The following is a 12,355-nucleotide window of genomic DNA, read 5'->3' on the forward strand; positions in this document are numbered from 1 at the left end:
TGGCTTGCAAACGTTTAGGTCCCCTCTGAGAACTATATTTTATTTTGAAACCGCACATACACACGGGCATGAGTGGGTTCCACAGGACAATACTGACAACACTTATGGGCATGTAGTAGACGCATCTCCCCTCCCCCACCAGGATACTAATTTACTTTAAAAATTCAAGTCAAAATCTACTATGGAGATCTCAAAATCCATGAATGTGTTAATCCACCAATGTGTTAAAATACGAACACCCCCTTTCACTTCCGGCTGCTCCTTTTCCATCGGTACTGGAACCCAGTGAAAGAGCAACCTTGTAATTTCTGGGAAGCACAAACGTACTGGCTGCAGGTGGCTTAACTCTGGGAGCCTGTTCTAATTAGTTGGGAGCCAATATCAGAGGGAGCTTGTCAGGGTGGAAGGGGTACTGTGTTTAGATTCAAAAGTTGGCCCTGCAGCTCACAAGCTGTTTGACCCTGTGCGGTCGTCAAGGACCTTAAAATGAACTAAAAGCTTATGAACTTAAAAGCTTAGTCCATTCCTCCTCTCTACAGGTGGAATAATAAGTAATTTTGGAATAATAAGTGATCCCTCCCTGTTCAATGATGCTGTGACTAGGCTCTTCCTCTGCCGCAGAGACCTTAGAGCCCCAATCTTCGCTCCTCACAACAATCCTGTAATATACAGGATATGATACTTGTTTTCTAGGTGAGGAATTGAGGCTTAGAGAACTTACGTAGGCAAGACCTGCAAGTTAGCAAGCGGCAGAACTAGAATGCCAAACCCGTCGTGGCTCCAAAACCCTCACGCAAGATGGAAGAGGACTATTTTCATTTGACGTTACCTGGTGACCATCTGACGCATGAAAATATTGACTCATCCTGAATCCCCACCGCACAACGACTTCAGAAGCGAGCGCAGCAGGCCACGCTTTCTGATCCTATGATGTGCTTAACACGTACCACGTGTTCCGAGGCCTGGCGTTTAAAAGGGCCTTGACGCACCCGGGCGCGCGGGCACAGGCACCGCGTCCCCTCCCGCCCCGCGGCGCGCGGAGACGCCCCACGGCGGAGCCCGCGCGTGTCTGTAAGTGGCGCCCCAAACCCCGTCCCCGAGTCGCTTCACACAACCCCCCTGGGGTTCGGAAGCGTTTTCAGGGAAAGGCCTCGCGGCGGGTTTGCTCCGTCAAACCACAAGCCGACCCTCGGCTGTGGGGCCCCGCGGGCGCGCGTCCCCGGCTCCGCACCCCGGGGCCCTCGCGGGCGGGGCCGGCCCCACAAAGGCCTTTATTGAGGCCGGGGCGTGACGCAGGGGCGCCCGCAGCTCCGCGCGCGCGCGCGAGCGGGAAGGAGGCGGGGGCTCGCGGCGCGTGCGCGGACATGCGCCCCTAGATGGGCGCGCGCGCGCGCGGCCCTCGACCCGCGGGGGACCGCGTCCCTCCCCGACCCCCGAGCGCCGGTAATGGGGCGCCGGCGTCCTCTCCCGCACCCGTCTCGCAAAGCCTGCGCGGAACGGGCGTCTTCGCCCCGCGTGTGGGGCCGATGGGAGGAGGAGCGGGGCTCTGGCGGGACGGCGCGCTGGGAGGGTTCCCCTTTTCCCCCTCCCCCTCCCTTCTTCCCCCCTCCCCCTCCCTTCTTCTCCCCTCCCCTTTCCCTTCCCCTCCCCCTTTCCCTTCCCCTCCCCCCTCTCGCCCCCTCCCCCTCCCCTCTCCCCCTTCTCGCCCCCTCTCCTCCCCCCTCTCGCTCCCTGCCCCCCATCTCCATCTTGATCTCCAGAGCCAGTTGCTCCCGGAATCTTTGTGCATAGTGGGTGTGGTGCTTAAAGTGGGCCACTTTTTAAGTTCAGAAGTTTGAAAAAGGGAAAACGTGGAAAGGTTTGCATTCTTTAAAGGGCTCCAGCGGAAGACGGAAAGTTCCTGTGCCCCCAGACCTGTTTGTTGCCACATCGCCAGACACGATTTGGTGATGAGGTGTTTGAGCCAGTTAGGCAAGTGTAGGCAATGACAAAATCCGGGCCGGAATGCCGATGCTGTTCACCTGACGTTTTCTCCTTACATGGCGAGAAACGGTAAAATGGCATCATGGAACACGAAAGACGGTGCTGCAGTAGGAGTTCAGTTCATAAACATTAATTAGGGACGTTCAGAATTTTTTTCTGAATATTTTGATTATTTGACTAGTAAAAGTATCCAAATGAATATTTTAACATTAATTAGGTGCATGGCAATCATTTCAAGCAAAGTCAACCGAAAATCTGAGTCATTACACCAGGCACCTGTGTAAGGAAACTGGACTGTAAAAATTCACCATGGCTTATGGCTTGCCAAGAAAGAACACAATGGAAACCATTTTGCGGTGCAATTGTTATGAAGTGTAAGTATTTTTATCACTGTTAAGCATTGACTGGGATGGGGAGAGTGTCCTTGTTAAAATAAAAGTACTGGGCACCTGTACGTTCTCCATGAGATAATGTGCTGTATGGCATTTTCAGGTGTGTGGATAGTTTTGTTTGTTTTTGTTTTAAAGGAAAATGCTTTTACAAGGATTTATATAAATATATATATTTTGCTTGATCTTTACAACAAAACAACACTTTCAGATGAGGAAACTGAGGTTTGGAGGCGTGGTATGATCAAAGTCCCACAGTCATGTAGTAAGGGAGTAACTAGGGCTCGAAGTCTGAGTCCTCTTACTCCAAAGCAGCATTTTCTACTACTGACAGCTACCTTAAAATACCTTAGATAGTGTAAGTCTACCTAAAAATACCTTGGTGTCAGATATATCTTAACAGAACACTGAAGTAGCTGGTACAAGTCAGTTTTGCATCCTGTACACTTTAGTGGGTGATGCATGGATCAAGAAGAACGGGGCTCAAAGCCTGGCCCTATCCCTGGCTCCCCATGTGGCCTTAAATTACTTAACTTCTGTGCCTTGGCCTCCACACCTCTGAAACGGACGCATCAACATCTACCTATATGGTGAAGAATACAAACGAAATAATGTATGTAAGGTATTGCATGTTGAAAGTTCCAGTGTGGCTCAGCAAGTTAAGGATCTGGCATCGCTGCAGCCGTGGTGCAGGTTGCAACTGTGGTGTGGGTTTCTTCTCTGGCCCAGGACCTTCCACGTGCCACGGGTACGGCCAAAAAAAAAAAGTACTTGCATCTTGCCTGACATAATAGTGAACCCATAATAAACATGGGTTGCTACCACATGGGAGTTCCCCTCTGTGGTGTCGTTGTGCTGCCTTTTTAAAAAAAAATTTTTATTATATTTGATTTACAATGTTCTGTCAGTTTCTGCTGTACAGCAAAGGGACCCACTCATACATATTTATACGTTCTTTTTTTTTCACATTCTCCTCCATCATGTTCCATCACAAGTGATCAGATACAGTTCCCTGGGCTATACAGCAGAATCTCATTGCTTATCCTTTTTAAATGCAATAGTTTGGCTCTCCTAACCCCAAACGCCCAGTCCCTCTCCCTCCCTCCCCCTCCCTCTTGGCAACCGCAGGTCTGTTCTCCATGTCCATGAGTTTGCTTCTTTTCTGTGGAAAGGCCGCATATTAGATTCCAGGTATAAGTGATATCATATGGTATTTGTCTTTCTCATTCTGACTGACTGCACATAGTATGAGGCTCTCTAGTTCCATCCCTGTTGCTGCACAACAGCAAAGAACTATCATATGGTCCAGCATTTCCACTCCTGGGCGTATATCCAGACAGAGCTTTCTTGAAAAAGGTGCATCACCCCTGTGTTGCTGCAGCACTATTCACGATAGCCAAGACACGGAAACAACCTAAATGGCCAAGGACAGATAACTGGATTAAGAAGATGTGGTACATATACACAATGGACTACAACTCAGCCATTAAAAAGAACGAAATAGTGCTGCCTTGTTTTTAATTTTTGGACATCTTTCTTCTTGTTTGCTTGCTTGCTACGCCTGTGGCATATGGAAGTTCCCAGGCCAGGGGTTGAATTGGAGCTGCAGCTGGGGCCTATGCCGAAGCAACACCAGATTCTTAACCCACTGAGCCAGGCCAAGGAGGGGACCTGCATCCTCATAGAATGTCGAGTCCTTAACCTGCTGAGCCACAGCAGGAACTCCTGGACTTATTTTTTTAATCTCTCTGCCACAATCTATGACACATTTTCTGCTGTAAGTCAATTGAATTTTACTTTTTTGTTTGTTTGTTTTTTTGCTCTTGAGGACTGCATCTGCGGCATATGGAAGTTCTCAGGCTAGGGGTTGAATCAGAGCTGCTGGCCTACACCACAGCCACCGCAACTCCAGATCCAAGCTGCATCTGCGGCCTAACCACAGCTCATGACAATGCCAGATACTTAACCCACTGAGTGCGGCCACATCCTCATGGGTACTAGTCAGATTTGTCACTGCTGAGCCACAATGAGAACTCTGAATTTTACTCTGACAATTTTCTAAGAAATAAATGGAGATAACCCACAGGTTGCAAAAGCAAGAGCAGGGGAAAGGCAGAGAAAACTCACCATTGCATTCTATGTAATTTTTTTTTTTTTCCTGTCTTTTTGCCTTTTCTAGAGCCACTTCTGTAGCATATGGAGGTTCCCAGGCGAGGGGTTGAATCAGAGCTGTAGCTGCCGGCCTACATCACAGCCACAGCAATGTGGGATCTGAGCCTCGTCTGTGACCTATACCATAGCTCACGGCAACGCCGGATCCTTAACCCACTGAGCAAGGCCAGGGATTGAACCCGCAACCTCATGGTTCCTAGTCGGATTCGTTAACCACTGAGCCATGATGGGAACTCCTGCGTTCTATTTAGATTTATCAGTTCAGTCTGTGTTTAGACCTTGAACTATAAGCAAATACTGCTGTAGTCATTATTATAAACATAATTTTTATGATGAAGTTATTCTTGTGTCTAAAGCATGATTTAAAGCACTGATTCTAGAGTTCCTGTTGTGGCTCAGCGGAAATGAATCTGACTAGCATCCATGAGGACACATCCTTGCTCAGGGGATTGAGGATCCGGCGTGAACTGTGGTGTAGGTGGCAGACTCAGCTCGGATCTGGTGTTGCTGTGGCTGTGGCATAGGCTGGTAGCTCTAGCTCTGATTCGCCCCCCAGTCTGTGTATCTCCATGTGCTGCGGGTGCAGCCCTAAAAAGACAAAAAAAAAAAAAAAAAAAAAAAAAAAGTCGCTGATCCTGTGGTTTTGGCTGTACGGAATCTTATAAATAATATCCATACAACCAGTGTCAACTCTATCATTCTCACAAGAAAATATTTGATATTCTTTTTGTAAGAGCAGCTAAATTGAGAGGAAGAGAACTCTTTGGAGTTCATTTGCTGAGGCAGCTCCTCGCTTTGGGCTTTTTTTGGTTAAGTGTTTTTGGAAAATTTTAATTTAAAAACATATACTAAAAACATTCAAACAGCACAGAAGCATTTGACAGGAAAAATGAAATGTTATTTCTCATAATCCCATTCCCATCCCCACCCAGGTCAAGTGCTTATATTTTTCTAGCATTTCTAACCCTTGAACTAACCCTTGCTCAGGAGATACACACACACATATGTGTGTACACACGTTTTTACACTTGGGATTGTATTGAGCTTTGCTCTCTCCCCTACTGTGTCTTGTGCAGCCTCATAGTTAAGAGCATAGATTCTAGAGTCTGCCTTTCTGGGTTCAAATTTCAAACTCAAGCCTTGTAACCTTGAGCAAGTTCTCTAGCCTTGTTTCCTAATCCAGAGAATGAACATAACAGTAGCATCTGTCTACTTCAGAGGGTTACTATGGCAATTACATGTGTTTATATGTGTAAACTGATTAAGACAGTGTCTAGCATGTAGTAGGTGCTAGGTAAATATTACTTATTGCCAATCTTTCCAAGTCAATGTATAAGGATAAACCTCATTCTTTCGTTATATGTGTGTACTACAGTTTGTTTAACCAGGCTCTTCTTGATAGATAGTAAAGCTATTTTGGGGGGGTTCTGTTGTGACAAACGATGCTTCACTGAGTCCTCATGACCATGCCTTTGTGCATTAGCTCAAGGGCATTTATAATAACTGTAGATTTCAAGTCACTCTTTAAAGTTAATATAAAGTAGCAGGGAAGTCAGAGTGTCTGCTGTGGTGCAAAGGGGCCGGAGCATCTCTGCAGCACTGGGGTGCAGGTTCGATCCTTTGTCCTGCAGAGTGGGTTAGGGATCCAGTATTGCCACAGCTATGGTGTAGGTCACGGCAACATAGGTTGAATCTGCGGCTCGGCTCTGATCCTAGGAACTCCATATGCCTCTGGGAGGCCAAAATAAAATAAAATAAGCCACCAAAAAACAAGGACACTGAGGAGGAAAACAGATGGCATGGGTAGAATGTCCTCACTTCCCCTACCGGTACCGAAGCAGGTCTTTCATCTTTCCTCGTGCATATGAATGCATGTTGACTACAGATGAGAAATGTAGCAAATACATTTCCAAATTAGGATACACAGAACAATCCATTGAAAGTTCATTGTGATACTTTTTTTTTTAAATTTTATTTTGGCTGCTCCATGGCATATGGAGTTCCCAGGACAGGGATCAGATCCAAACCGCAGTCCAGACCTGAGCCACAGCTGTGGCAATGCCAGATCCTTACCCCACTGTGCCAGGCCGGGGATCAAACCTGCATCCCAGCACTCCCAAGATGCTGCTGATCGTGTTGGGCTACAGCGAGAACTCTGTGATTACTTTTAAATATTGTCTTTTGGGATTTCATTCCCTTCTCCAGTTTTCTAAGACTTCTCTTGACACTAGTGCTGCTTTTATTTATTTATCTATTTTGCTTTTTAGGGCCACACCCGAAGCATATGGAGGTTCCCAGGCTAGGGGTGGAATCAGAGCTGTAGATGCCAGCCTACATCACAGCCACAGCAATGAGGGAATCCACGCTGTATCTGCGACCTACACCACAGCTCACAGGATCCTTAACCCAGTGAGCGAGGCCAGGGATGGAACCTGTGTCCTCATGCATGCTAGTCAGATTCATTTCCAGTGAGCCATGATGAGACCTCCAAATGTGAACATACTTTTAATCAGCCAAGAAAGACTTAGAGCTTGCAGTTTTTTGTTGCTGTTGTTTGTTTTCTTCTTTCTTTCGTGTTTTTTTTTTTTTTTTTTTTTTTTTTTTTTTTTTTTTTTAAATACGGCTGCACCCTTGGTGTATGGAGGTTCTGGGCCAGGGATTGAATCCAAGCTGCAGCTGGGGCCATGTCGGCTCCTTAAACCACTGCAGCAGGCCAGGAATCGAACTCTAGCCACTGAAATTGGATTCTTAACCCACTGTGCCAGCAGGAACTCCAGAGCTTACAGTTCTTAACCACATCCTCTTTAAAGACATGGAAAGATTGGATTGACTCCATGGAGGCTGTTTTTTGAGCAAACGTTCCTGTCATTGCAATTAGTGGTCATTTTTCAATATAGCTCTACATTGGTTAATATAAGGCTCCTTCTCCTGGCTAGATTTGCAACTTTGGAAAATCCTGAATACTCGCCTATAAACCAAAATGTCTAGTGGGAAACGGAACTAAGAATTCAGATGCCTTTTCCATGTCCTGCAGTAGATGTCAATGAGTATCTATTGAATGAATTCATGAATTTTTGCCCCAGCCAGGACCCCTGGGAACTTGCACTGCTTACAGAGACCTGGCACACGAAACTAACCAGCATCAAGTTGCCTTTCTTGGAAGAAATTGCATTTGGTAGTTTGATACGCCTCAAAAAATGTCAAACCAGTGAGGACGGTGTGCTCCCTTCAGCAGAATGTAAGTTCTATACGAACTACTTTAATTGCCAGTTTTGTGTGTTATTTTGGTTATTAGAGAAATGTTTCAATCAGCTCATTTGCACCCGTGCTCCCTATCTAGGTAGGCCTGTCTTCGCGTTTGGTATCCAAGAATGTGCATTTTTCTGGGTGATGGATATTCAGTTTTGACTAAATCATGCCTAGTGGAAAATGTCGGTTGCCTTGCTTCACGTGTTTTATTTTTCAGCCATCCGACTTGAAAGGGAGTATGAAATGAGGCGTTTGAATAACCTGAACCATCAGGAAAACACAGCCGAGGAGGTTCAGTTTTCCCTGAGGGCAAGGCCGGGTGGCTTGAGAAGACCGCTTCCGCCCAAGTGCTGGGCGTCTCGTAGCTGAGTCTGCGCTCTGTGCCTTCCGCTTCCAAAGAGCACCAAGGGCCCCGACCTTGCACTGTGTGAAGTTGGGTGCAGACATCGCTCGACCCCCGGCAGGTGCGCCAGCTCCCGTGGGGTAGCGGACAGCTCGGACAGACCTTCTGGATCCCCGCCATGTACTGGTACCTTCATAGCAGAAGGGACAGCACGGTACGTAGATGACAGTGTAGCTGGTATTGAGTCATTTGTGCCATTCATTTTGATTTTTGCGAAATTGTACGAAGACTTTTTCCCCTCCCCTGCCAAAAGACATTATTTTGAAGAATATTTTTTTTAATTAAAATTTTTTTTGGCTTTGTAGGGCGGCACCCATAGCATATGGAAGTTCCCAGGCGAGGGGTTGAATTGGAACTGTAGCCACCGGCCTACACCACAGCCACAATGCCAGGGCCTAGCCATGTCTTCGACCTACTGCACATCTCATGGCAATGCCAGATCCTTAACCCACTGAGCGAGGCCAGGGATCGAACCTGCATCCTCATGGATCTCCGTTGGATTCGTTTCTGCTGAGCCATGGCGGGAACTCCTACGAATATTCTGAATGTTCATCTTTGAGACCCCCAAGGAGGTACCAACAGGGAGAGAGGGGGAAATTTTTTAAAAGGATCAACTGTGAAACATTTTAAGAAAATGGTAGGTTTCATTTGTAAGTCTCTAGTGCCAGTGAAACATCATTTACTAGCCTCATGGGGTACTTTAAAGTGGTGAGTAGAACTGCCTTTGTTTTCGTTCTCCTAAGAAACCGTCTTTTTCCTTTTGCCTTGTTTCGCGTTGTCTCTCTGGGAGGCCTGCTGGAGCGGTGGGGGGGGGGGGGGACACACATGCACGTGGGAAAATGATAGGAACGGAGATCTCGTTTGTGAGCGAAACTCTTTAGTTGTACAGAGTGGTTGCAGAAGGGGGAATTGATGAGCTGGAAAGAATTGGACTTGCATGAACCAGTTTTCCTAGAATTTGAATCCAGCAAAGCACACCTGGATGTGAACGTTATATTGAAGCACAATTTAGCGTTCGTTAGATGATCCAGTAGCACGTCATGGTCCCGTATTTTAGCCTTATTGTGCAAGGTGTTGTACTTGAGAGTGTGCATGCTGTAACCCCGTGTGCTTTCTTCAAGTCCCAGTAGTGTGACCTGGGGCAGGTTAGTTGATGGTCCGAGCTTCGGGTTTCTTACATGTAAGATGGGCAGAGTCCCGGTACCTGCTGCACGGCGTCGTGACGAGGACTGGATGAAAGCCGCGTGGCACGCGCTGAGAAGCACTCCAGTGCTAGCTGTCGCTGTGAGCGTCACCTCCGTTGTGGCGGGGTACCTCAGGATTGTATGTGATATTGCGCTGACCCGCTGACCTTTGTGGAGACCAGAAGTCTTGCATTTTCAGAAATGTTTATTTGATTCTTGGCAACGTCTGTGAACTTGCCAGACCGTATGACCCGATTGTTTTAGTTACACATCTGGCTACTGGGAGTTCCCGCTGTGGCTCAGTGGTAATGAACCCAACTAGTATCCGTGAGGACGCAGGGTCAATCCCTGGCCTCACTCAGTGGGTTAAGGATCCAGTGTTGCTGTGAGCTGTGGTGTAGGTTGCGGATGCAGCTCCGGCCCTGAGTTGCCGTGACGGTGGCGTAGGCCCTAAAAAGTGGGGGCGGGGGGGGAGAAAGAAAAATCTGACCACTGTACCTATGGTGTATCCTGGTCATTTCTGTTTATAAACAATAATCTCTGATAATCAGCTTGTCGCTTATGTCCTTTTAAAAGAAGCGTGGAAAGTTTGTGTGTGAAAAATGCCGCTATGAAACTCAGGCACAGACCTATTGCTTTTATGTCTGCTCTCAGGAGCCACCAGGGAACCTTAAGCATCTTCCACCCACCTCAGAGTCTCCACACCCTGAGTTAGTGACATTAATTGGGCATTTGAGTTCTGTGTTTCCATCCTTCTTCAGAGCTGCTGTGAGAAATGAATGAAATACATATGTGATCAAAGAGCTTTCCAGAATTAAACATTTAAATATTCCTTGGGAAAAGGTGGGATTTGAAAAAACTTTAGTTTCCCATCATTCTTTTGGGAAAAAAATGGTTGTTTGCAGCTTTAAGATTCTTCTAATAATGTTTTTAGGCAGATATTTCTGAGCCTGGTTTAAATTGCTCGTGTTGGGGGTTCCTGTTGTGGCTCAGCAGGTTAAGAACCTGATTGGTATCCATGAGGTGGCGGGTTCGATCCTGGCTTCGCTTAGTGGGTTAAGGCTCCAGCGTTGCCGTGGCTGTGGTGTACACCGACAGCTCCAGTGCTGATTGGACCCCTAGCCTGGGAACTTCCATATGCCGCAGGTGTGACCGTAAAAAGAAAAAAAAATAACTTGCACATATTGAAGTAAAATTACATCACAAAAATAAATGTAATTTATGTGTGCTTATCTCTCCTGAAATAACATAAGAATAAGTTTTTTACTTACGTTAGTACTGTAGTGCCTGACCATAGTAATTTAGTGCCTGACCTTGATAGCTAACTTATGTAGCCCCTTAATATACATTTATTGATTATTGATTGAAAATCCCGCATGGTCAGAGGTTCGTAGTAGAAAATATTTCATAGTGTGGCCTTCTTTTTTGGGGTAGAGTAGTTTTTCCTTCCCACACTTTGAATATACTGTTCCATCCCCCTCAAGCCTGTTAAGATTTTTGCTGAGACATTTGCCGGCAATTTAGTAGGAGCTCCTTTTTATGTGATGAGTCGCTTTGCTGCCCCTACTTTCAGCCATTATGTGATTGAATATGGTCTCAGTTTAAAACAAAAATAAAAATGAACGAGTGGAGTTTCCTTCATGGCTCAGCAGTTAATGAACCTGACTAGGATCCATGAGGATGTAGGTTCAATCCTTTTTTTTTTTTTTTTTGCTTTTTTTTAGGGCCGCACCTGTGGCATATGGACGTTCCCTGGCTGGGATCAAATTGGAGCTGCAGCTGCCAGCCTATGACACGGCCACAGCAACACTGGATCTGAGCCACATCTGCGGCCTGCACCACAGCTTGTGGCAATGCCAGATCCTTAACCCACTGAGCGAGGCCGGGGATTGAACCCACATCCTCAGGGACACATTGTCAGATTCTTAACTTGCTGAGCCACCTGAGGAACTCCAGACAATGTATTTTTAAATTGTGTACCCATTGATGTGGATTTATAGTTAACTTTTTATGCTTTGTCTTCTAAGTTCTATACTGGTGTTGAAAGCACCACCACTACAGTATCACGGTATCTTCTGCTGGTTTATATATTTATTTTACACTTACACTTACACTTTCAGGTGCTTTCGTGTTGCTGTCTAGTGTCATTTTGTTTCAGCTTGAAGGACTCCTTTCAGGCTTTCGTGTGGGGCAGGTCTAGTGGCTGACTCTCTCGGGTTGGTCTATCTGAGAAAATCTTAATTTCTCCTTAATTTTTGAAGGTCATGTTGCCAGATAGCGGATTCCTAGTTGGCAGTGTTTTTTCTTCATGTCCTCTGAATATATTATCCCTCCGCCACTCCTCCGCAGGCCTGCAAGGTTTTTGCGGGGAAATCTGCTGATAACCTAGTAGGAGCTCCTTTTGACATGAGGAGTTGCCTTTCTCTCACTGCTTTCAAGACTCTCTCTTTGAGACTTTTAACGGTTTTATTATGATGTATTTCAGTGTGAAATCTCTTTGGTTTATCCTAGATGGAGTTTGTTGAGCTTCTGGAAGTTGACGATCCATTTTCTTCCTCAAATTGGGAAATTTTTGGTCATTATTTCTTCTTTTTTTTTTTCAAATTTTTTTTGCCGCGCCCAAGGTATGCGGAAGTTCCCGGCCAGGGATTGAACCTGCACTATAGCAGCGACCCGAGCTGCTGCAACGACAATGCCAGGTCCTTAACCCACTGTGCCACAAGGGAACTCCAGTCATTATTTCTTCAGATAGGCCTTCTGCACCTTTCTTCTTCTGAGACTCCCATGATGTATATCCATTTGGTCTCCTTGCTGGTACCACACAGACTTAGACTCTATCACCTTTTCTTCATTCTTTTTTCTTTTTACTCTTCTGACTCAAAAGTTCAAATGATCTGTTTTCAGATTCACTGACTCTCTCTTAGGCTTGATCAACTCTGCTGTTGAACCTCTCTAGTGAGCTTTTCAGCTCAGTT

At 46.2% G+C, this 12,355-nt stretch overlaps 1 protein-coding gene across 2 annotated transcripts in view; it reads left to right on the forward strand.

Annotated features, from left to right (window-relative positions):
• The window catches only part of C8H4orf36 (chromosome 8 C4orf36 homolog), a 54,369-nt gene continuing 42,981 nt past the window's right edge, over window positions 968-12,355 (forward strand). Inside the window, exons 1-4 of one of the 2 annotated variants that reach the window (XM_013979046.2) lie at window positions 968-1,071; window positions 2,201-2,357; window positions 7,628-7,782; window positions 8,011-8,350. In XM_013979046.2, the coding sequence (XP_013834500.2) occupies window positions 2,293-2,357; window positions 7,628-7,782; window positions 8,011-8,162 (372 nt within the window). In that variant the 5' untranslated portion in view covers window positions 968-1,071; window positions 2,201-2,292 and the 3' untranslated portion in view covers window positions 8,163-8,350. Of the gene's footprint in view, window positions 1,072-1,337; window positions 1,444-2,200; window positions 2,358-7,627; window positions 7,783-8,010; window positions 8,351-12,355 lie in introns of those variants that run through there. The other variant, XM_013979047.2, reaches the window with a different exon arrangement.

This window comes from Sus scrofa, chromosome 8 (genome assembly GCF_000003025.6).
Source record: "Sus scrofa isolate TJ Tabasco breed Duroc chromosome 8, Sscrofa11.1, whole genome shotgun sequence".
In the NCBI taxonomy this organism is placed as follows: Eukaryota; Metazoa; Chordata; class Mammalia; order Artiodactyla; family Suidae; genus Sus; species Sus scrofa.